The 26,531-nt window shown below is 42.4% G+C and overlaps 1 protein-coding gene across 1 annotated transcript in view; it reads right to left on the reverse strand.

Annotated features, from left to right (window-relative positions):
- Positions 1 to 3,177: 3,177 nt before the first annotated feature.
- The window catches only part of lhfpl3 (LHFPL tetraspan subfamily member 3), a 44,208-nt gene continuing 20,854 nt past the window's right edge, over positions 3,178 to 26,531 (reverse strand). Inside the window, exons 2-4 of the mRNA XM_083935500.1 lie at positions 10,029 to 10,259; positions 7,420 to 7,475; positions 3,178 to 4,105 (exon numbers count right to left, since the gene is read on the reverse strand). Of these exons, the coding sequence (XP_083791626.1) occupies positions 7,453 to 7,475; positions 10,029 to 10,259 (254 nt within the window). The 3' untranslated portion in view covers positions 3,178 to 4,105; positions 7,420 to 7,452. The remainder of the gene's footprint in view (positions 4,106 to 7,419; positions 7,476 to 10,028; positions 10,260 to 26,531) is intronic.

Raw genomic sequence — 26,531 nt, forward strand, 5'->3', positions numbered from 1 at the left:
GTTTTATACAACTCGTCGTGTCATGTGTCTCTGGGGAAATGTGACGCATATCCCTTTGAAGTGAAGTGAATGTTGGAAAACCTGAATAAGAAATATTTGAGGTCAAGGATGGGGCTTTAAATTATCTTGTATTAAAGCTGAAACGATTCTATTTTGGTAATCCATTAGTCACTTTAACAGCTGTGCCTGTAAAAGTATTAAAAGTCAAATTGAGAAAGTCTTGAATGCACTATACCAGTGCTGCCCAACCGTGCTCCTGGAGGGCCACTGTCCTGCATGTTTTAGGTTTCTCCATGCTCTAACACACCTGAGTCTAAAGATTTTCAAACCTGGGACAGGCTTCAGCTGCTTGATAACGAGCACATCATTAGATTCAGGTGTGTTGGAGCAGAGAGAAACCTAAAACATGCAGGACAGTGGCTCTCCAGGAGCAGGGTTGGGCAGCCCTGCACTATACCATGGGTGTCAAAGTGATCCAGTAAAGGGCCGTGTGGCTGCAGGTTTTCATTCCAACCAAGTAAGAACACACCTGACTCGACTCATTCAACCACCTGAACTGTCTTCACACAGTTGATTTGTTGGACCAGGTGTGTTTTTGATTGGTTGGAATAAAAACCTGCAGCCACACGGCCCTTTACTGGATCACTTTGACACCCCTGTCCTATACTATGACTTTTTTCATCTATGCTGAAAAGCTACTATGCTATCCTATGACTGATTTTTGCATTTTTTTCTATTTACTATAGCTATTGACTTTTTTTCCAACATGATTTAACATGACTGATTTTTTTTTATGTAGAGATGCTATAGAAAAAGTCATTGTATATTATTTTATTAATAAATTATAAAGTTAGTACAATATGTGAGGAAAGTCATGAAATACGATGTCAAAAAAAGTTTAAAAAACAATTTTAATGTGTTGAAGAAAATGTGAAATCAGTCAAACTACAGCGTGTCAAACTACAGCGTGTCGACAGTCAAAGCATGGTTTGCTCCAAAAAGTCACAGTGAAGTGTGTCCAGAAAAAAGACACGTCCCAAAAATGCTTAAACCAGTCATAGGACAGCCTGTCGAACGCAGTCATGGCCTAATTTATTGGGGAAAGTCTTAGAAAAGTGTTTCCAAGAAATAAGCCAGAAAAAAGGCATAGTATAAAATTTCACAAAAAGTCAAATATTAATGTCCCAAAAAATGCTTAAATCAGTCATAGTAGAGCCTGTCAAAAGCATTAATGGCATTATTTGTTAAGTCAGGAAGAAACACAGGAAAGTGTGTCCAAAAATAGCATGAATGGCATTTCTTTAGCCTATAGTGTTGAAAAAAGTGAAGCATTTAAAAAAAAAAAAAAGCCTAAATAGTCCCAGTGTGTTACTGTTCGTGGAAACACAAAGCAAAACACACATTCCTCAGTACATTTGGTCATTTTTTATTATGTGTCACACTTTGATGCCATACTAGAAGTGATCCATGTGAACAGACCCATAAAGAACCAGTTCAACTTTTCATCATTGACACAAGTTTGAAGAAAGAAACTACTCCACCTTACACACTTGGATGCAGGAATACGACGATGATGCGGCACGGTGGTGTAGTGGGTTACAGGTTCGCATCCCGGCCTTTTTGAGTTTGCATGTTCTCCCCGTGTCTGCGTTTTCTCCGGTTTCCTCACACAGTCCAAAGACGTGCACGTGTTAGGTTAAATGATGACTATGATGATGATGATTACCCGTCGTCTGTCTCTGTTCGTCTCTATGTGATAGACTGGTGAATGAATGGTAACACCTGACCTAAACCAAAACATGAACGTTACAGTGTGTAATTCAATCCCACCCTAGTTAGGGAACTTTGCGACATTTCTGGATTTATCTTTGAAGATTAATACTCATACTTCTCGTGCTTTGAATCTGGATAGCTTTATTATGGAAAGAAAGCGATAAAACAGAGTCACCAGCGGCAAAACACACAGTGCAGTTTTATAGCAGGTAACGAAGCTAATGTTTCATTCGTCCGCTTTCCCCGGGGGGGCTTGAGCGTGAGGCTGGACGCCAGTGTATCGAAGACGAATAACCATTCACACCCGAGGGTCGTCAAGTGATTTGTGGGAATAACTCGGAGTAAATCCGGGTGGAACATGCAAATCAGACCTGGATGCGAACCTGCAACCTTCTTGTTTGAGTCTGGATAGTTTTATTATGGATATGGATAGAACAGAGTCACCATCACACCCGAGGGTGGGAGTAAACCCGGGTGCAACATGCAAATCAGACAGGGAATCGAACCTATAACCTTCTTGCTGCGAGGCGACAGCGCTGACCACTACACCACCGTGTAGCCCATCAAGTGTCCGTCCAGATCATTATTGACCGGTCCAGGTGCCCGGCAAGTGCTCAGCGCCGGTAAAATAGACCCAGATAATTCCCTTAAAACAGCTAATTGTCGTTTTTACACTTAATTACGCTTATGTGCAGCTTTAACAAATTGCATCATGTTAATTGCGGAGCTTTAGAGGTGCTTGAAGGGCAGTTTTGTTAGCTGCGGACAGAGCCAGGTTAGCAGCAAGTAGCAACAATCTAGCTAGCTAAGGCTAATTGGGTCATCCCTATGTTCCCCGGGTCCTTTGTTCCTCAATCGCATAAGCTTATGCTTTTGCCTATTTATTGCTGAATTCAGCACTGATTATGGAAAAAAAAAAACAACGGACAGGGGTTCACCGGCCCAGTGGCTGAGTGCTTAGAGCCCCATGTAGGGAGGCTGGGGGGCATTGAAGCAGCGGCTGCGGGTTCGCCTCCGACCCTTTGCTGCATATCTCCCCCTCTCTCTCTCTCACACACCATTGCCTGTCTGTCCTATCCAACAAAGGCTTGAAGAACTGCAGAAAAATAATCTTAAAAAGAAAAGGGTCTGATGTTCCCCGGTCACATACAAAGCGGGGAACATCGGACCCAGGAAACACAGGTACGCTTCCAGGTGAATGCCAACTCTCCGCCAGGAAGTGAATGAGTGTTGTTTTTTTTCCAAAATGTGTCTTTTTTTACTTCAAAAGTGTTTCAATGTACGTTAAGTTGGACTCTCTCTGCGTTTAACTGGCTCTTTTAGCCTTAAGACTTAAGAATGACAGCAAACAAGAAGATAAAAACAAACTAAATCAGCCTCAAGAACGTCCAGTTCAGCTTTACTTAGCCCATTTTACTGCACAACACTGTCAGGTTACACGATACCGTATGGCACACAATAATAATGAACCAATAGCTTGACATTTCAAAGTGTACATTTCAAAGTCAAGACAAAGTACAGGGACATAATCAACACGCAGCTATACACAGTTTAAAGACTTCATACAATTGATGTTTTTTACCCATTTAGTAAAGTTGTCACCGACAAAACCTCTAATTTCTACCTTTTGATTCTATCACATCAAACATTTAATTATAAGAAAACAGCACTCTTGTTTCTTGTTTCTGTTCATTTGTCATTTTCTCTGGTCCGGACTTTTCTTTCAAATCAAAAGGTCAAACGGTGTCAAAGCCAAACTCATTTGCAGGGAGTTTGTGGAGTTGATAAGAAAGAAGAAGTGACAGCTTTCCACCTAAAGTCTGTTACGTCCTTATTTGTGTCGGTCAAAGTCTGGATAATTTGTTTTGATTTGATGTGATTTGAGCAGCCGGCGCTCTGTGGCGGGTGTCCTGGAGCTGAATTTCCACGTAAAGAGTCTTTTAAATATTCTTTTTTTTTTTTGCTCCTCCAGCCGAACATGTGCACTGGCAGCCTTCCTCACGTCCACGTGGACAAACATTTCAGTTTGAAAAGCTCGGGGAAGATGGAGGATGATACCAACACAGGCAAAAGTCTTTTGGAGGATTCATCCTGCAAAAAATACGCAGCTTGAGATGAAGGAGAAGGCTATTTTACAGGGGAGGGGGTGGGGGGGACTTTCAAGGAGGATAAGCGGCATCCCAGTCTCCACCGAGGTGGTGTGTGACCTCTTCCAGACTTCCTCTTCTTTGATGTGTTCTTTCCCCACACGTCAGCTCTGCATCCCAGCCTCAGGTCGGACCAGGAGAGGGAAGCTGGATCCTGAAGTAACATCACGTCAAGGCAGCAAGACCTGCAGGAATGTATGTAGTTTAGAATAGTTTCAAAGAAGAAGAAGAATTGCTTTATTAGTCCCGCAACGGGGAAATTCAATTTTCACTCTATTATTGTTATTCGTGTTACACACACACAGGCCCGAAATACACACACATGCACAAACAGGACCTATATACATGCAATTAATGGAGAGATGTTAGAGCGAGGGGGCTGCCAGTGACCGGCGCCCCGAGCAGTGGGGGGTTCGGTTGCATTGCTCAACAGCACCTCTTTGAAGATTAATACTCATACGACTCGTGGTTTGAGTCTGGATAGCTTTATTATGGAAAGAAAGCGATAGAAGAGAGTCACCAGCGGCAAACACACAGTGCAGTTTTACAGCAGGTAACTAAACTAATATTTCATTCGTCCGCTCACCCCAGGGGGGGCCTCGAGCAGTGAGGCCAGACGACAGTGTATCAGAGACATAACCGAGTGTCATCAAGTGATTTGTGGGGGTACATGCAAACTAGACCGGGAATCGAACCCGCATCCTTCTTGCTGAGAGGCGACAGCGCTGACCACTACACCACCGAGTAACCCACTGGGTACCAAGTCATTATTAATTGGGCCATTTGTCGAGCAAGTGCTCAACGCCAGGAAAAAGACCCAGATAATTCCCTTAAAACAGCTAATTGTCGTTTTGACACTTAATTACGCTTATGTGCAGCTTTAACAAATTCCATTATGTCAATTGCAGAGCTTTAGAGGGGCTTGAAGGGCAGTCTTGTTAGCTGCGGACAGAGCCAGGTTAGCATCAATCTAGCTAGCTAAGGTTAATTAAGGCAGAGCCCAGGAGATGAACTGGCACCACTGCAGCCACCAGTCCACACTCCATTCATGGTCCACACAAGTACTCGAACCAGCGACCCTGCGGTTCCCAGCCAAGTCACCTATGGACTGAGCTACTGCCGCCCCAAACATGGATATGGATGAGTTATTCCCTCTTGTTTGTGCTATATTTGACTGTTAAAACCAAGAAATAGCCTCAAACATCTTTGCTATGTGTGCTTTTCAAAAATCTAGAGTTTTTCCTGTGCTTTTAATTCAAGATTTCCACTCACGGTGTACTCACTCTCACGTCATCCCATTGTTGAACGAACCAATTTCTTTGCTTTTAAGAATAAACCCACTCTTGTGCTTTTAAACACTGATTATTCACTCGATGATGCAAAAGCATCTCTGATTCACATTCATGATTACGGCATCAGACACTTGCAGATAAAGAAAAAAAACACATTTTAAATTGGTGAAATCTTTAATTACAAGAGGGTTTATTTTTCTTTATTTAGTTGCAATATTTGACGCACAAACACATGAAAATAAACAAGCCATTACATGATTAGGATGTTTATCTGATGAATAAAATTATGTGATGTGATTGCTGCTGATTTTTCTTATGATAACTGATTGTAACAGACTGCTTAAGGAGCACGAGCTTGCAAAAAAACATGTGGTGTCTTCTGCACTCATTAAAAACTCACGTTGTGCAGCCAAGCTTTGTTTAAACCCACACAACTGTATTCAGAACTTTAGCAAAGATCCCACACTTACAGAAGATACCACATACGTCAAGCTTCATTTTGGGGGGAAAGGGGTAAAATAACGTATAAAAGCAGTTTTGGGTTTGAATATTTCACTTCATATAAACATCATGGCTGACCTTTTCAAGCTGAAGTTATGATACGACCTCAATAGCTTAATGAGAATGCCTCCACCAGAATTATATTTATAAGAAATGCAGTGGAGAAGGCTTTCACATGGCACTCAGATCATCATATAACCAGATAAGAACAGTCACAGTGTGGAATTAGATGAAAGCTTAAAGCTACTTCAAGGGACATAAAGGGGGAGACTGGATGTCGAGGGGTTGTAAAGGGAAGAAGAACTTAAATAAAATGCATGATTATTATTACTTGTGGGGGTGGAAGCAATCACTTAAAAGCATATTGGAATATTTTGATTTCCCGAGATTCTCCTCAGTCAGTTGCTTTAAAGACACCATCATTAGGCGACACGACTGAGAGCGAGTGGGACGAGGCTACGAGCTGAAAACAAAGATCTCTTCTTTAAAAAGTTTTATAGACGCCTTTTAACGCCCCCCCTACGTTCACTGACCCTGACGACAAAAAGTCTTTCAGAGGCTGGAGCCGGCCAACCTGTTTCTTTGTGGCAAGACCATTTTTTTTCAAACTTGACCTCATTGTATAAAAAAAAAAAGAATCACAGCCTCATGAAACTTTACAACCACAAACTAGATGTAGATACCTGGTGCGTTCAGGGGATGTATGGCTTTCCTAGGTTTATTGACCATAAGGGGGTTTGTGAGCGGTTTAAAAGTTTAAAGTTTTTGAAATCAAAATCACAGCACGGATTTTTCTGTAGTGTTCTTCAAGGTCTGAGTATCTTAACGGGGCCTTCTGGAGGGATTTGTGACCGTATTTATCAGTTCTCAAGTGGTAAAAAAAAGTGTTAGATTTCAAACCAAACCCATGTAGCAAATGGTATCTACACGACCATTTCTGCAGCAACTTATGAGACACGAGTGAGCGCGAGAACGGCCCTCAAACAGAAAACTTTAATTAAATCGTTTGTTAGTAAGTCATTAATTTGTAGTAGATTTATGAAACACTGCACTGGGCTGCATCTTGAACTAATCTATGAAAAGGACTACGAAGAGATACGACCTACAGTATCTGAACTTTAATCCAAACTTTCATTCAAATTCATTCATTTATGTTTCTGTTGTTGTTTAATGCTCTTTTAACTCTGTCGATGCCGATCAGTAACTAAGAGATGAGACTGAGACATGATGTTTTATTATATGTTCATTTGTTGTTCTGTTGTTTTCTGGAAAACATGGAGATGGAAAAATGTCACTACTGTTCTGTACCTGCACCTTCAGTAATAAAAATAATGCAATCTACTGTTGACCTGCGCTCTCTCCCTGAGCATCCTCTGTCCGCCACCCTCACCCCTCTAGAAAAAGGGGGCAGCTAGTCAAGGGTTCAAAACCTTTTGTCTCAATCGGCAGATTTACTGAGTGAGTTGTTGAGTGTTAAAATCCTGATAAATAACTAAATAACAGCTTTGATTGTTGCTTATTTGGTCTTAAAAATGTAATCTCACGGAAAAATACAGAAGATCTGAGAGCAAGTTTTCATGTGCTTTAAAGGAAACAATGGGAAACAAACAGCAAGGAGATAAAGTGGGTTTTATGGTTAATGTTACTCTCAAGGGTAAACAGCGTTACACTCAGTGATCTGCTGATGATCGATAAGTGATCCTTACCTGTGTTTGCGATTGCTGTACCATTTCCAGATATTATATGGCGTTATTGCCGCTCTCTGTGGGTAAAAAGAGAGAGAAACCAGTTCAGCGTGGAGAGGATACAATAAACGCACTTTTCCTTTTAACCAGCAGATGGCAGTGTTACACAAAAGCTCTTCCCCTCTACAGGAGCCATGCATTAAAACACTCATCTGATGTCTCTGGACAGATGTCACTATCCATCCTCCCAAGTGACAAGATAAGAAAACATCCCATTTAAACTTCATCCGCTGTGTGATGGATCCCCCACTTTTCCCTCTCACTCTCATATTTCATGTACATCTGCCCCTCTTCCTCTCTCATCCTCTTCCTCGGCTCATTATCCCCCTCTGTCTCGTCCTTCCCTCTCCGGGCTGATAATGGCCTCTTCCTTCCACTCTTTTTAGCGTAGACGAGCCAACAGGCGACTGTGTCCTGGCTGATAGGGTGGCTGTGATTCATTGAGACAGGCTGGCAGCAAGCTGTGTAAACAGCCATTAGTAATTCATGACTCCGTCCAGCATCCCCGGGCTTCAATTAACCCGTGCTGTTATTGCATTCTTCCTCTCAGTCACCCGTCTTCCTCCTCTCATTGCTTCTCATCTGCGTCCTCCTTCATCTGTATTCTCCTCCTCTTCCTTCCTGCCCCCTTCCTCACTGTTTAAATCATTCTCTTTGGGTCCGAGGGCGCTTGTCTTCTCACCAAATCAAGGCACAACAATCCTGTCGGTAACAGGAGCAAGCAGCCGGTTTATAATAACAGTCACCTAATGCATGACAATGAATAACTTGAGAATGGGAAATTGCGCAAGGACGAAATGAGGTATGTTTGTAATTTCACGCTGCAGGTGGGCTGTGCGGTACGCGGCGGCAGGACTCCGACGGTGTCTTTGATGTGTCTCGTTTTTGCACTGAGCTTTAATGGAAAGGCCAATTAAGCACAGAGACGTAGCCGAGGTGTTGATTCAAGTCGCACATTTTACGGATTCACTCACACACAAAATAAGGAGCTCACTTTGACTTTGCGTGGACTTGAGCTTCATGACTTTAAAGACTTAGAAATGCGTTTCTCGAGCCAAATGTGTGTGTTCAGACAGAGCAGACGTTCAGGCCGGCGTCCAAATCGATTTAATAATACGTTTAAAGGCCCTTGCTTTGTATGGTCTTGAAAATGGGGCTGAATCTCATTTCAGGTGTAATGTCAACGCAGCTTTTATTTTGTTTTTTTTGGCCAAACTGTCTCTTTTAAAGTGCTCCATGAATTACCATGAAATAGGTTTTGAAGATTACAGAATGTACTTTTGCTGTTCTGCATATGAAGCTCCTCATTTTGAGCGTCACACACTTGACTTCCTGCATTCTGCTTTATTTTTTATGCACCACTTTGGGCCATTTCTGCATCAATTTATGGTAGAAATGTCTTTCATTTAATCAAAATAAAAGTCCTGGGCTACACTTGTGTTTTTAATGGGGGGGACAAATGCACCTGGGACTTTGGTGTCAGGACTACGACTGGAACAATTAGATGATTAATCGATTAGTTGGCTTATGAACCTTCAAGGATAAGCAGCGTTTACTCGCGACAAGCTGTGAACAGTTCCATCAGATTGGTTTGAATGATATTAAGAGGTCTAAAGTGGTAAAACTTTCCGTTATTTCCAAGTAAAAAGCACCTAGCAGAGCAAAGTTAGAAAAAATACATTCAATTTCTGTAGCAAAATTGTATTTTCTTGTTTTGTTTTTCCTTGTTTTCAGTCTTGTTAACAAAATCGTGTCCTTTAAGCTTGATGCAGTCAACCCTTGATGGCTCCTGCCTCCCGGGAAGAGAACCACTGGAGCAGTTCATCAAAAGAAAGTCGCAGCGGTGTAATGTTACAACAGTAGTTATTACAGCGATGTGTTGGATTTTAAAGTGGAATGAGATGTTTAGGATTGGGAAACTATAAAAAGGTGAAACTGAAAGCCATCAGCACCATGGACAGCGCTCTGACGGTCACAGTGCTGAGAGCTGAGGAGCTGTCTGTTTCACTGTGGTGCTGACTTCAACTAAAGACGTTTTTTTAGTGCAATTACCTCAAAAGAAGATCCGATATAAAGGCAAGAACATTATAGAAGAATGCAGCCTATAGCACACGATGAGATAGAAGATAGATGCGATGTTTCACAAAATTGACTATTCTACAACAACAAAAAAGAAAACCATAACAGAGCGGGGTTTGCCTTTTTTGAGGGCATATCATATGACGCTGCTTTTAATTTAATTTGAACACAGGCGTGTCTCCGCGGTGGCAATCTGAGGGAGGGCACATTGTTGGAGGACATGCTCTCTGTGACCGAGCTGACGGCACTGTACGCCCCTGATTAGTCATTTTAAGTCATATAATTGTTGCATAACCATTATTGCAGCTTTTTTGGGTCTATCTGACTCCCTGATTGGCTGCTAGTTGGGGATTAAAATGTATTTACTAGTTAGTTTTGGGAGCTTGACCATGAAAAAACGATCTAATCTGAGTTGTTTCTCCTCCCGCTGACCAACCTCACTGTCTGACACCGTCCACCCACTGTGAGCCTTGAAGGTATTATCCTCTTACTGTCTCCCAGCAGCTCCTCAGACATCAGACTGTCCTGACGGTTTCCCAAGACGAAGGCCAGGAAGGAGAGGATGAGGGCGTCCATGATGCCCATGATTGCCAGGATGTAGGCCCAGCGCACCGAGCAGGCCCCCAGCGTGTACTTGTCCGTCTGCTCGCCGCACATCCGCTTCACCTCGTCGCTGTCCCAGCCGTCCGGGTAGATCATGCAGCCCAGAATCAGACATGTACCTGGATCGGGAGGAGAGAAGGATAAGTTAGTGTTCAAGAGAGGATTTCGGGGCACTCTGCAAACCTAAACCTAAAGAAAAATGCAAAAGATATGAAGTGTACAGTAAAAACAGTGTGTGTCAAGGAAGTGATTGAAACTTTAAACCTGAAGTATAGTCAATAAAACGCAAACTCAGAGAGGATATATTATCGGAGGATCTTAATGTCGAGTTATAAGCAGCTGAACTTGTAAAAAGAATAATGAGGCAGGAGAAGGAAAGGAGGTGACAGCCGTGCAGAAAGGGGACATAGAGGTGAGGACGGAGGCAGAGAGAAGGAGATATGTTACAGCATGTCACAGCACCCTGTGGTGAGTCGGGCTGCCTTCATTAGCCGTCTGCTGCATGGCTGACAATGACAGACTGAGCTGCTAGAGAGCAGAGTCATCTGGCAACACTTCTGCTGGCAGTACAGAGCTGTGTCACACACACACACACACGCTCACGCTCACGCTCACACTCACACACACACACAAAACACAGTCAGTCCAGGCAATCAGATGATTTATGGGTCTGAGAGGTCTGTTGACAATGCTGCAAAAAGTGAAGTCTGAATGTCCGAGGTTTAATTTCTGAGTTTTAGATAATGAGAGTGAGGAGGCTATTGGAAGACAGTTTGCATTATCGCCATGTTGTTAAAATGAGGTGAAAATTAGAGGTCCATTTTCTGCAGACAGGGTGCCCATCTTCAAGCAAGGTTCCCTCAGCGCTCTTATAAAGCATAAATATATCAACCAAAATACGACCACAATTAGACTTGGACTCTTTGTGTAGTTAAGATGAAGTAAAGTTGAAAGAAAAGACTCACATTTGTCCTAAAAGGTCCCATATTGTGCTCATTTTCAGGATTATACTTGTATTTGGCGGTTCTACTCAAACACGTTAACATGCTTTAATGTTAAAGAACACATTATTCTTCTCATACTGTCTGAATATACATGTATTCACCCTCCGTCTGAAACGCTCTGTTTGAGCGTCTGTCTCTTTAAGACTCTCTTAATAAAAGCCCAGTCTGCTCTGATGGGTCAGTGTTTCGGCTTCTTCTGCATCGTCACTGCAGCCGGGGAATGACTGTAACTGCACTATAGCAACCTTTTTTACCAGTATATAGTATATTTGTGACATCACAACTGTACAGCCGTCCTGACGGCTCGTTTAAAGACACAGTTTCTGAATACGGGCTGTGTCCATTTCTCTGTGGATTAAGCGTTTAGATACTTTCACAGTATTTATACAGCACCTGGACCTGCTTTATAATGAAAAAACACGGATATATTTATAATACCGGACCTTTAAATACAGGTAAATGCACACAGAGTATGGAAACTGTGCGCCAGGTTAGCACACTATAGTGTGCTTCCAGCAGATTAAGCGGACGGATGATCTCCGGAAATGTCAGGGACCCGTGTCCTTCCTTCCCTCCACTCCCCCCTTTCTTATCTCGCCCCCTGCCCCCTCTCGCTCTCTTTGTGGCCGCCATAATGAAGAAAGATAGAGACCTTTATAAACTGCCTATGACACGGATGAATGATGAGCAGAGACCACTTGGGAGTCTGGGTCATGTCTGTTTTTCTGTTAGTCATCATAAGTCACACACCCAGGCCTCCCTCTCAATGTTGTGCCAATAAAAACAGCAACAAGCTCCTGCAATAATAACAATAAACAGCGCTGATGTGAAAGCACTCTAATCCGTATCCTACGCCTACATTTCCCAGGAGGCACCGAGGTTATTGACTTTCCTGCAGCCTTCCTGAATTTGGAGATCAATGTTCTCAGAGCAAAGAAAAAATATTAGATACATCATGTTTGCTGGATAATGGGGAGAGAAGTGCTCATCAGACCCGATTGTTTTCAATATTTTTCATCCGTTTTTGACACGGTTTATACGTCTTATGAATCAGATCCCGCTGACAATATTTTCTAATGTCTTTTTAAACTTAGTCTACAATCCTGACAACAACAAAGCTTGAAAGAAAACAACAGAGAATGAAATCTGTGGCATTTATAAGGAAACATTTGGTCGAGGATCATTTTTGGTACTTTTCCCAGACTGTTTAGTTTGTTTAACAACGTTATACTTTAACCATAAATACATATTTTTACACGTGTTAAATAAATGTCATATGACGTCTTTGTAGTCATTGGCAAACGTCCTAATCTGTCATTTAAGTGTGAGGAAGATCGTAAGATAGCGAGTACAGATTTGCACGCAGTGTGAAATACTATGGCACAACAACAAAGCTTGAAAGAAAGCAACTGAAGATGTGTTCTGTTAAATTTCCCAAGAAAACATTTGCCGTTTCTCAAATGACAGTTAGAACGTGATTATCATCAAAGCATTTTGGTATACTCACAGGAGCACTTAATACTTCATGCTTCATGTTTTGCTGCTCTAACAAACGTATAAAACAACAGATCTTCATGCTTTTTAAAGCGTAAATGAGGCTGCTTCATATGTGCCACGTAGGTATGTCTGAATTCTAATTTCTGACTCATCTGATCTTCAGGAAATGTTTTTCTTAATGATCACAAAACAATAAACTTTCACCATGCCCTCCACGGTGTATTAGTGTAGATTTCCTTTCATCCGTATTAGAGGATTTGGTAAAGTGCACACAGTTGTCTCCTGTGTAAACAACCTGCTCCAGCGGGCTCTTCAGCCGTCTCAACGGCAAAGTCTTGAGTCTCCCACAGAGCTCGACTCAAAGAGGAATATAGAGCATCAAAGAAACACCGGGTTTGTTTTTTTGGCTCTCATCTGAAGCTTTAAAATGTCCATTTCTGTGCTGTGGCGGTTCAGGCTTCAGCCCCCGGTAGCTGCAGGTGTGACGTCACTACAGCAGTCAAAATCTCCCTGAAGTTAAATATGCAGTCCTCACTATTTGCACGCTTTTACATGAAAGTACCAAATAAATGTCATTCTTCTTACCAACTGATCCCATCATCATCCCTTTATCTCCCTGCGAAAACTCTTACCCTGTTTTCAAAAATACAGTGAATCTAATCTTTTAGCTTCAGCAGGGATGTCTTTTTTTTTTCTTCTGCTGTTATCAGCAAAGCAGAAAAAGCTCAAAACCGAAATCGTCCCCAAAACGGCATCCAAATGTCTCTAAAGTAGGCCGAGGGCAACCTTTTTATCTTTGGCAAAATTGTTCTTTTTTTAAGGCTTGCACGGAAACGTGGTGTAGCTACAAACAATCCTACAAAAGGCATGCAGCTACAGTGTACTGTGCAGTAACAACAGGGGCGAGCCGACGGGGTCAGTCTCTGATTAATTCTCATCTCAACATCCCTGCAGCCGCAGCAGCTCGCACACACATTCCCTCCCGTAAATAATGAAGGATATCAAAGCGATCAGGAGTCATGTCGGCTCCTTTTCTACACTTTGAATGAGTGATGTTTTCAAAAACCCGCACAACCTGAAGAATCTCAGGATAACATTCTGACTCACAGGAAGAAAACCAATGGAGGCGTCCGGGTTCAACGATTCAGGTCGAGCTCGCAAGCTGTTCAGAAATGTTCAAAACAAACTTCTTAACTGAGGGCTTCATTCAGCATGGTAGTACTCCAACTCTGCGGGAGGTGGGTAGTAATGAGCTGAAGAACGACTCTTCAGCGCAGAGAGAAGAGGAGGTCAATTACTCGGCAACGCTACATCTCACTCTTTCATCTCTCTTTGGTTAGTAGAGAGACTTCAGGCACATCTCTCTCTTTAGTCAAGTCAGTGTTGAAGACGTGAAGTATTCTGGATTCCTCGACAGTAATGAATTAAAGTTTTTCATGCATATATTTATAGAATGGCGTCACGTTCCACTGTTTTTCCTTCTGAAATCAACTGAAGTTAAGTTCGATTAGAGGATGAGAAGATAATAGTGTTGAAAGTTGACTGAAAATAATTTAATAATTCATTTATCATTTAAAGGCCCCATGAAAAGTGAGATTTCCATGTGTTTTGATAACAGCCAGTGACAAGCACATCAACATCAACTGTGCAATGCTGGGAAGTGCAGGCGAAAACGCCCCCGTGGATAAGGACTATTACAGTCATTCCCCGGCTGCAATGATGATGCAGAGAGTGCAGATGTGAAGGACACGGAAACACTGACCAATCAGAGCAAACTGGGCGTTTTAAGGAGAGGGTTTTAAAGAGACAAGCGCTCAAACAGAGCATTTCAGACAGACAGTATGAGAAAAATGTGTTTTTTGAACATTAAAACATGTAAACATGTTCTAGTAGAAACATAAAAATACAAATATGACCTGAAACCACAAAATATGACCTTTAAAGAGTTAACTTAAGCAGTGATCAACAGCCCTCTCTGGTTACTATATCCAAGTAATGTCACAGTGTACTGACACACCCTGGTGTACACTTCTACATCAACGTGCAAAAACAAGATTTTCAGGTCTGAAGTTGCTCTATCAGTAATTTTAAGTAATTTTTCATGTGAAAATACCAAACATTTGCCACCTCCAGCTGCTCACAGTTGGAGATTTGCTGCTTTCCTCCGTTTTTTGTATTGTTATAAGGTCAATTTTTCTATTTTTCAGGCTGTTAGTTGGACAAATAAATGTAAAGACTTTGGCTCAGAGTCAAACTAGAGGGAAATGATCTTTCTACGCGGAGGTCAGAGGCCACACAGGATTAGTTTGCCACTAAAAAGTTTCTCAAAAATCCCCTTTAATGATTTTTGATGTCCTCTCTCTTTCACACACACAAACACACACACACACACACACCAGCTGACAGCTGTTGGCACCGTCACCGAGGACAGTCAGAGGAGGTGTCAGACCGCTCTGTCCTTTCTCCACATACTATTTTACACACACATACAAACACCACTCATTATGATGCATTTTACAGGCCCAGTTGTAACCGTCTACTTTGTGCAATTCATGTTCCTTTAAGTGTCACAGTTATGTTGCAATGTGAGATGATGCTCATGTGAGACGACGCTCATGCCGTATGCACTGAGCATCCACATCAAGGTGAGCCACAGCAAATTATATTAATGGGAGTTAATTGGGGCAGAAACTGGCAGATGCAAGAAGGTATGAGGACAAAATATCTCCTCTCTCTCTCTCTCCACCTCCCTGCTGATCCCTTCTGCTCCAGAGAGGACTGAGTGAGCATGTGTGTGTGTGTGTGTGTGTGTGTGTGTGTATACGTGTGTGTGTGTGTGTGTTGGGAGATAAGGAAGAGGAAAGGGAGAATGATTTGCAACAGGAATCCTGCCGTACACCCCCACCCCGTCCTCATTAACACCTCTTATAGGTCCACTGATTCACAGGGTTTGTCTGTGCAATCGACCGCAAGCACAGCAGATTTATGGGCTGCACTTGTATCACACACTAACATGTTGCATGATACACACACACATACACACGTACACACACAAAGAAGAGGTTAACATATGCATGAGAATGTAAATTAAAACTGTAGTTTCTCGTCCCTTTGATTATAGTTATATTGACAAAAAATACGTGCATTGGAACATTTATGTTGTGAAAGGAGCTTAACGTAGAGCATTTATAACAAAGTACGAGGTGTTGGTAAAGTAAGATGAAAGTCAGAAAAGATCACGTTTGAGTTACTGACTTCACACTCAGCCCTTAAAAATCTACATGATCAGGGATCTTTCAAAATGTGTAGCCTCCACCTAAATAATGTTAAATAGTGAAATGTTAGAAAACACAAAACATTAACAAACATTTGTAATTTTTTCCCCTCCAAACATGAAGGTCTAAACACTCCACACCACCAAGAATGGGAAACATAATAATTTATTTAGGAGCTTTAAAAGTAGTCGAGAAATACTGAGTCTAATAAAATAGGATCCTTAAAATGCCCCAGTCGTCAGGGGTACTGTAGCTACGGCTTTTATAGAAGACTAAGGATCCTCAATGAAAAAATACTATTAATATTTCATGTATGCACGGCCCAATATTGAGCATACCAATCTACCAACAATACTAGCTATTACTGCAAAGTTACAAAACACAGAGGATAAGAAAATCCTGTTGCTAATTCAGTTTAAACTTAAAAAAAAAAAAAAAATCCTCACAAGGGGCTGTCCATACTCCGCAGTGCTGAAACGACTGCACTAACACAGCCTCGACAATTCCCTGGGATCTGCCCGGGGTCACTCTGGGCCGCTTTGTATGCACGCCAGCACACAGGCGGAAACTAAAGACTTTCCCCTTCTCCACCTCCTGCAACAACATCAACAACCACCACCACCACCACCACTGCGTTTCTGTTTTTGTCAGTTGTGAATGATAGAGACGAGAGAGGAGTGGAGCGGTGAGGAGGGAGATAAAGCACAGACTGAAGATGAAGAGACAAGAGAGAGGGAAAAGAATAAAGACAGGAAACGCGCAGAGAGAGGTGCTTAAGCTACACAGGCTTAAAATAACACGAGTGTCTGCATGTTGTTGTGCTTGATAAGAAGGGAGGAGAGTCAGACGCCCAATGACTGCAGGATGAGGACGAGATCATTAGAGCCATTGGGTGTCAGAATCTGAGAGTTATCGATAATGTGAGATGCGCGACGTTCGCGTGTCATGTTCAGGTGTGGATTGAAATGGAGAGCGGGGGGATTCAGCAGGAGCAGGTTACAAGATTGGAATCCCAATGCGCCTCATTTGAGACATGAAGGGAATGAAAGTGGCTGTTTAAAAAACGCAGCGCCAGACAGACGCGGCGCTCCTCCATCAGATCAGAGAATGGCACAGAGACAGAGAAACCACACTTCAAAGCCAAACAGCAGACTGGCTTTCCAAGTCAAAAAACTTGACTAATACACTCTTTATTTTACTCCCTGGGATGACCTCGGCCATTAGTCTGTCCTCAGTCAATTTATTGAATAGCTAAATAAAATTTAATTCTGTGTCAAAGACGAGCTACTTTGGGGACGGTCCCCGGAGAAGAAGAGTGCCGTAAAATTGATTGAGCATCAAATTTACAATCTAATCATCTCTGAGCGGAGAGGGAGGCAGCTCGGATCAAACGGAAGAGTTATTATATTATTAGAGCTTCATCATTTATCCAAAGGGATAAAACAGCTGACTTTGGTTCAAGGATATACACACCTTTATTCAAACTTAATGGGATAAAGGCAATTTTACTGCCCTTAGTTACTGTTGCTACGCCCTTGCTGAGGTTTCTGTTGTTGTGGTTCACAATCCTAACAAGGACAGATTTATCACGCACAATTCTTAGTAACGTTTAAACAATAGCTCCTTGATTTCTGACAAAAGTGTAGTAAAAGTTTATGACCTGTTGCTAGCATATGGAGGCTAATGTTAGCTCCACGAGTCGGTTGAAAACATCATTTTAAAATTAAAATCTTGCAAAAGGATCTTAAATATGCCCTTGATATATATATTTAATGCATGAAATGAATAAGTTATGCTTCATTGTTCAAGTATTTTTCTCTTTCCCCCCTATAAGAGAAAAGGCTTTTCGGATAAGGACTAGGCTAATCGATGTGTTTGGCAAACACAAGGCTATCTTGAGTGACGGTGTCTGTGAGCCAAAGTAAATCCAATAAAGAGCTTCTAACATTAGCTAAAACTGTGTAGCATCCAGGAACAGCTTCCACAAAGAAGGAAAATACTAACTGGAACCTGTTACGCCCACAAACTGTGATATCTCTGATTTTACAACATGCGGTGCTAAGTCTACTAAGGCTACTTAGCAAGCTAGTTAGCAGGCATGCTAATGTTTGCAGTGTAAGCTAGAGCAGATAAACAGTGTCTTTCTTTCTTTTGTATGAGCAAAGAGTGAATTAAACTACCTCCCAAACTCTTTACATGCAAAGTTTCTTTCTCTTAACTACAACCACTTCATCATGTGTGGAAATATAATAATAACAGGCTGGCTGACACTTATGGTTGCTAAGTTATGACTGACCCATCGCCGTTAAGGAGCAGTCTCATGCATTTTTCGTGTATATAACAATTAAAAGTAATGCACAATAATTCATGCATTTTCCGCATATTTTCTGTGTATTTTGTTATGCATTTATTAGTGAAGAAATCAATAAATCGAGTGTATTCTACGTATTAAAAGCAGGGAACAAGACAGTGAATCTCTGCATCCCGCTGTCATTCATGTCCCGGATGCACTTAAGCCAAACCACAACCTTTATTCTAATCCTAACCAAGTTGTTTTAATACCTAACGTCACCTTTTGAAGACTTAAAACAGTCACATATTGTTACTTTTATATAAGATATCTTACAACTTTTTGTGCAGAGCGTTTCGTACAATATCATACAACCCTGTTGATAAGAATATGTTGTTAGGGGAAAGTGACGGCGACTCCTTTAAATAAAACTGTAACTAATGCAATTTAAACCTGGCGTAGGCAGGTTATTTTTGGTAATGTTGGACAAAAGATCCATACTAAACTTTCATTATATTGTAATTCAAGTGTTCTGAGAGAAAACAAGACTGCTGCACCTCCTCGTGGCTCTGTTTTCAGGCTCTAGAAAATACGGCATAAAAAGCATAAAGAGCCAAAAACATTAAATAAAACAACATAAAATCTTGCCCATGACAGAAGACTTTGGTCTATCAGCTGCAGGAAGAGGGCTCTCTACACTTAAAATCATTATAATACATCTGATTTTTACCTACTGCAGTTTTAATGTGATGGAAATGGTTCAACGCTTCTGTTGTGGAACAATCTGATCACAATTGTTTTGTGGTTAGCATCCGATCATATACTGGCTTTATCTCGGAGAACAAAGTGACACGAAACTGGGTTCAGTTCAACGATGTCCTGAAGGTTTAATCGAAAACCTATACACAACTGTTCAGTTTGTTCCTATGATGTGTGAATAGGTCGATAAGATCTGGGCACCTACAGGAAGAAGGAAGAGTCCGTTCCAGGATATTTCACAGGAACAGGAAGACGTTATGATACGAAGCGTGGTGAGAAAGGTGGTTCTGAGTTTTCCCGAAATGTAACAGCTTCTTAATGTGATGATGTGAGAATGTGCTCACAAGTGTTAGAAAGTTATTTTGAGACGCCTCCAGTGGCAATTTTCAAAACCCCTCGGCACCGGCACAGAAACAAAGCCTTCTTATTTTAGCCACAATCTGCATGGAAAAGTTATTCTGATAACCCTCCTGGGCGTAGGTATTGTTTTGCTCCTACGAGTACCTCTCATGCTCGCAGCCCCCCCACCCTGCTGCTGCGTTATAGTACCCAGGAGACAGCGTCAGAAGTTGCATCCAAACACCAATCCTGAAATACGACGCCTGTCTTGTTTGAAGTCGGTCCTAGTTGGACCAAATAATTCAAACGAGATTTAATCAAAGCTTCCCTGAGACTTCTTCTGAGCGCAGAACATGTTCGGGAGTGGGAGGTCGCTCCCCCGCCGCAAGGATCCAATCCGGTCGGATGAGAGAGATGCCTCATTGCCATGGTGACGGGCTGCCTGCTGTCCCCCCTGTGCCGACTGATGTGTCAGGACTGAAACCAATACCTCAGTGCAGCGGTGCGAATGTGACACATAAGGCCCGCCATGTGTCCGTGTGAGCGACGTATCCTCACGTATGACCATGATCTGAAGCAGGTTTTGTTTTCAAAGTACAGGAGGACAGGTGTTCACATTAATGAACAGCTGCCGTCAGTGAACCTGAGGAGTAAATCTGCCAAACGGCGCGCACACACTGCCTCGCAGACTTAAGAAAAACATGTGTTAGGCCTTGTATGCTCGCTGTCAGTAAAGCTAAAATCCCCCTACGGTGATAATGTTTGTGAAGCTCTGTATTGTCGCGGCTCGGCGTTTGACAGGCGAGGAATAAAACAACGGTAAAAGACTCTTTTCTTAGCGGGAGGGCGAGGAAAAAGCACCACAAGGTCCGATTTTCATTAGCGGCGTTCGATGGGATGACTTTTATGTTACACATCTGATCAGTCGTCGTTTCTTTTAAGCGCTCTTTTTTCTCTCTGCTTCCTCAGATGTTGGTGACAGCCTCCTTGAACACAACTTTGGCAGCTCTGAATCTTTAACGGTTGTCCTTATTTTCTCTTCCAGAAAAAAAAAAAAACGGCGGCTGCCTTTGAAGTCGAGCCGAGGGGATTGCTCCACTCCCATTTCTGTAACTTCTCTGATCTGTGGCGATGGCACAGAGTACATGTTCTCCTCTTTTTCCTTTCTTTCAAGCCTCCCTCTCCCTCCCCCTCTGCTCTATCTCGCTCTCTTTCTGCAGCACTGATGACTGAAGATGTGAGGGGAGGGGGGAAAAAACAGAGCTCTGTCTTACTGAAGAAAATCCACCTGGCTCTAACGGAGGAAAGCAAGAACAAGGGAGACCTCACTGTCTCTCAGAAGGGTCAGTCAGTACAAGTCATTTTTGAACTTATCACACAAAGACATGGACTTTTAGTGTAAACCTTTTTCATTTCTCTGAGCTTTTCTTTTCATCCATTTTGGCTCAAAAGTTGATACAGAAAGTGCGCTCTTGACCTTGGAAAACCGCAATAGACAATAGAAATTTAGTAGCCGTTCTGGCTGTTCAAGCTGGCGTTTATCGGCTCAACACGAAATAACTTTCTGTTAAAGTTGTTTAAAGTTGCAAAATGTGTATAAAAAGACGTGCAAGACATCTTTAATGTTTCCTTTTGACGCCGTGGTGTAGAAGAAGAGGCACAACTTCACCTAGTATGGATGTCAAGATTAACCGATTTCGCTTATAACCGCGGTCACCAAGCAACATTGTGGTTTCACAACCGTAACAACTGTAAAAGCTACGGCATCTATGGTGTCCTGAGTCCTGCATCGCCGCCCTGTGAAAGCGAGCCAGGCATGAACTGTCAAGCTCAACTTAAAGTCACCATTAAAGAGAAGTCCCCTGTCAGAATTACGGGAAGCTTAACTCATATTTCATTTGCAACTTTTAAATTGTATGCAGCACTTTGTGATGTTTTGTTCTGTTTTGTTCTCTTTGGCGGCACCTATGGCGATTAGCGGTGATTACAGGTGTGTTCCCTGCATGAGGTCAGTCCGTAGTCATCGCTCTCTTCTCTGTTCGGTCATAGGTGCAGTTTACTCGCAGCGCTAACAGAGAAAAGAATCAGTGTTTCCCAAAGCCCATGATGGCGTCCTCAAATAAAAGATATTCAGTTTAACATCATAAAGGAGGAAAGAAACCAGAAGTGGTCGCATTAATGAGCTGAAATCAAAGAAATTTGACTTTCTTTTGATTATCAAAACATCTTGAAATTAATTTGATAGTTGCCAAAGAATCGATGTATTAACTAATTGTTGCAGCTCGACATTTATTGAAATGAAAATCTAAAATAAAATATCTGAGTACTTCTTCTTCATGTTGTTTCATTGATGTGAAAAAGAAAAGCCCTCATCTGGTCACTTAACATTCAGCTGCGATGCTCCCCTGACAGCATCAGTTGGCTTTGGTCAAAAAACAGCTCGAACCTCTCTTGAATCCATACAGGTTGCCATGGAGACACCTTGACACCTGACTTGGGGTGTGCATCAGCTCCCAGAGCGCGTCCCCCTGCACTGGCAGCTCCTGACGGGCCCTGCTGATTCCAAGCTTGCTCACCTTTGGCGATCTCTTGGCGAGAGTGATAGGAGGCTGCCAGCAGCAGCTGAAGCAGCAGGAGCACGGAGAGGCGTTCCCATGGCAACCGGCAAGCTCGGAGGCAAGAAGAGCATTAATGGGTGGCTGTGAACATCACTGAAACAACACACACACACCCCTGCACAGAATAGTTATTCTCTGATACGTGACCTTCGAAAAACAGTGACTGTAAACACACACACGCGCACACACACGCACACGCGCACACACACACACACACACACTTTTGCTCCTCTGGTGTAATCATAAGTGAGTCCTCTGGGATGCAAACGCTCCCACAGCTCCCACCTTTTTTTTAAACTCCCCCTGCTAAGTTTATCAAATAACAACCCTCTGCTCGAGCGCCACACAAGCTCTGCAGCCTTTTGATGTTACCATCTCATTTGTATTCTACTTGTGCCCCCAGTTTTCACTAAGCTTTCTTTGTTTCAGCCCCCCCCCCCGCCACCAATATGTTTTCCAATGTTAACATTGTTAGTCGTGTTTTCCACACAGCATGGCGCACCTCCTCATTTGCAGCTCAATGCCGCAGTTATTATCGCCGAAGGATGATCAGTGTAATTAAGCGTCTAACTCCAGCGGCAGGAGACACCTTGTTACTCTGACCCGCGAATGGATTTCAACGGGTAATTTCAGCAGGTAAACATGAGGTAGACACTTATTACTCAATAACAGTCGTCGTGTTTCCCATCAGTCATCCCAGTGCGAGCACTTAAATCTTACGCAGCCAGAGACGGTCCAGGAGAGTAATATGTCACGTCTGATAACTGCAGCCTTTTAGCAATCACACAAACAGCACCCTGGTCCAATATGAGGGTATTGATTGATGAGAGGAAAGGGATGCTGAAGGGAAATGAAATGTCCTCCCTATTAGTAGATCTAATGGGTCTGAGTTGTGTTTTGGCTCTTTGGTGGAGGAAATGTGGTTGTACTTTAGAACTGCGGAGAGGACTTTTGGGACATAAACTAGACATTTAGGAGACGGAGGAAGCAGAGACGCAACAGAGATCGAATACTGTGCTGAATAAGCAGCTGAGAAAGTAGGCGGGATCCATGTAAAGTGCAAATAAATGTTTACTGTATTTACTATCAATAAACTACAGACGTGTAGGTTTATGTCAAGGTAACCACATACAGTTCGTATGATATAAAATCAGCATGTTACGTTACACTGTTGACTTTCTTTCTGGGTGAAAGTCCTTTTTTTTTTCTCGACCCATCCATCCTACGCAGACTTTGTTTCTGTTCCTGTTTCCAGCCCTGCGTGTCCAAGCTAACAAATACGTGGGTTGTATACAAATTAAGTATACGGCAGTAGCTCAGTCCATAGGTGACTTGGCTGGGAACTGTAGGGTCGCTGGTTCAAGTACCTGTGTGGACCATGTATGGAGCGTGGACTGGTGGCTGGAGAGGTGCCAGTTCATCTCCTGGGCACTGCTGAGGTGCTGTTGAGCAAGGCACCGAACCCCCAACTGCTCGGGGCGCCGGTCACTGGCAGCCCCCTCGCTCTAACATCCCTCCTTAGTTGCATGTATAGGTCCTGTCTGTGCATGTGTGTATTTGGGCCTGTGTGTGTAACATGATTAATAATAAGAGTGAAAAAATTTAATTTCCCCGTTGCGGGATAAATAAAGTAATTCTTCTTCTTCTTAAATTGTGCATTACTTTTCGTATAAAGTACAAATAACAGTGAATGAGAAAAGCCGGGTTTATTTATAGAAATGTAGTTTTTTCAGCAGTGACCTCTCTCTAGGTCGTCCTCAGACGAGCCGTCCATCGTTGTCTCCAGTCATCCCGATTCTCCGTACTTTCCAGTTCGCTGGTACTCTGGGCTCCTGCATCCCTCTTGAGTATGTCCACGTATGTTAGTGTGGGACGTCCTCTTGACCGGCGCCCGCGTGCGTGTCGGTTCCCACAGCACCAGCTTGCTGGCTGACAGTTCTGGGTGTCTTTGGCAGTGCCCTGCAAGTCTCGTTCTCCTTACAGCGATCTCTTCACCCACCCTTGGTGTTCTCTCATACAGGATCATGTTGGTTACATGTGCATTCTTGGTGATGTTAAGCACTGCACGCAACATCCTGGTGTAGCACCCGTCCAGGGACTTCTCTCGGGTTGGTTTAAGGGTCCAGCATTCACTGCCATAGAGGAGAACGGACTCTACTGTCGCGTAGAAGAAGCGGAGTTTGATTTGGCGGGGGAGATTGGCGTTCCATACACTGGTCATCCCGTTCAGGGCCCTCCAGTGACCGGTGAGACTTTTCACAGCTGCATCCCAAACTAATTCAGTCATTCTTCATCTTCGACCAGACAGCCTGAACTTCATCTTCCTTTATGTTCCAGTAATGTGTTTCGGGGAAATCTAATTTGCATAATGTCCATCATTTATCTTTGTTTACCTTTTAAAAAAAAAACAAACATCTAAAACAAACTACCCACTTACCGTTTTTGACGGGAATGAGAAATATATACGAAGAGCTCATTTGAAGAAACAGATGAGTGTCATTCTAAAAATGGATAAAGCAGCAGCAGTCTGATTGATATCCCCTCGAGTGCACAATGAACATTTTTTTCATTTATTTAATGTTATTCTGCATTTCTTACTTTGAGTTTGGTTTTGGAGATTTTCTACCTCCCCTGCTCAAACTTTTGTTTACTTTAAATTGACGTGTATCTGATTATATAGGTAAAAGTGTAAATGTGCTCATATATGCGAATGTCTTTGTGTAGCCTCCCTTTTCATGTCAGTGAAGACAGAAGCTGCTGGGGAGTGCTATAAACTCGTAAATGAGTGATTTCGTCATCTCAAAGTCAATGTTTTTTCTCGTTAAACACGTTTTTGTGGTTCACTCAGGCTTGAGAGATTTTAACATTCTGTTCTGCAACATTAAAATATGTCAGTAAAAAGTCCACCTGTGATTTTTGAAACTTTTACACGTGTTTAAAAAGGCTTAATAACAAATGAGTCTACAAACGTCATCACGCCAAACATGTGAAATCAGTTTGAAGCTAGTTGCTGGTGTAGTTTGTTTATAGCCTAACGTTAGGGGCGGCTGTGGCTCAGAGGTAGAGCAGAAGACTGAACCCTGAATTGCTCCCTGTGCTGAGCATGGGTGTGTGAATGTGGTGTGAATGGTTAGATTAGATGGTATGTAGATGTCCACTGCCAATGTCTGTGTGAATGGGTGAATGTGACAAACACTGTGAAAGTGTCTTGAAGTCCATTGAACGTTAGCGTTTTACTTCTGGCGATTGCATTTAAGAAAATCATAGAGGTTGTGTACATTTGTGAAGATTATATTGATGAAAAATACATGGAAGTATCAGAAACTGTTTGCTGTGTCAAAGAGCAACAATCCCATTAGCTGTCTGGTCGATCAATGGTCAGATTCTGAGACAATAGGCTCCTGGGCACAGACATGTCAGAGACCCCCACTCTGTCTACGTAGGAACAAGACACCCAAATTCAAAGAGTCTACTTTAGTCGTTTTGCACTCTTTTGACTCTCTTTGTGGTCATTTTGCGCCCGTTTTTAGTATGTCTTTGTTATACTAATATGATATATATCATATTTTGCATCTTTTAGTGGGGATTTTGCATCTTTTTGTGGGAGTTTTGCATCTATTTAGTCATTTTGCACCTTTTTATGGTGGTTTTGCATCTAGTTTTAGTCATTTTGCATCTTTTTGTCGTGGTTTTGCATCTAGTTTTAGACATTTTGCATCTATTTTCAGTCATTTTGCATCTTTTTGTGGTGGCTTTGCATCTATTTTAGTCATTTTGCATCTATTTGTGGTGGTTTTGCATCTAGTTTTAGACATTTTACGTTTTTATGTTGTGGTTTTGTTTCTCTCTGTGGTCATTTTACATCTATTTCTAATCATTTTGCGTGTCTTTGCTGAATATTTCAACTCAAGTGGTCGTTTTGTGTCTATTTTCAGTCATTTAGCATCTCTTCGTGGTCGTCCATGGTCAAGGGAATCACTGCAGCACACTGTATGGAAGTGGAAACTGGACAAACAACAGGGACATGTAACCACAAAATGACACAGGATTTGCACACAGCATTGGCATATCATAATAAGCGGAGACATTTGTCAATAAGAATCAGAATATGCCAGTGAGAAGCGGTATCGGACAGAAATCACCAGTGACACAAAATCGATCTAATACTGACATATCTTTAATCATGGAAAAGTAGCTTTCGTGAGGTTATGTCCTCCTAAAAGAGAATTCAAAGCTGGTTTCTTTTCAAAGTTTCAAAACGGGCATTGTGCTCCAACCTTCAAAGAAGTTTCATCTCTATAACTCACAGAGCATCTGAGCATCATTCACTCTCCAACAATGACAGCCAGGTGTCATAACATCAGACTCTGATATATGATGAAGACCTGAGCCTGTCTCCTCAACACCAGCAGACACCAGCATCACTCATTAACTCAAACACTCACACACATCGAAATGAACATCACTCAAATACACATGTGGACACACACACTGGCTTATCCAAAGCGGTTTCAAACGAGGCACCGTGTCCTTGTCCTGCTGCCTAACTCAGAAGGAGGAGAATAAATCAAACCGGCTGTCTTCTTCCATCCCGGCCCAGTGATCAAGA

This window comes from Echiichthys vipera (genome assembly GCF_963691815.1).
Source record: "Echiichthys vipera genome assembly, chromosome: 20".
In the NCBI taxonomy this organism is placed as follows: Eukaryota; Metazoa; Chordata; class Actinopteri; order Perciformes; family Trachinidae; genus Echiichthys; species Echiichthys vipera.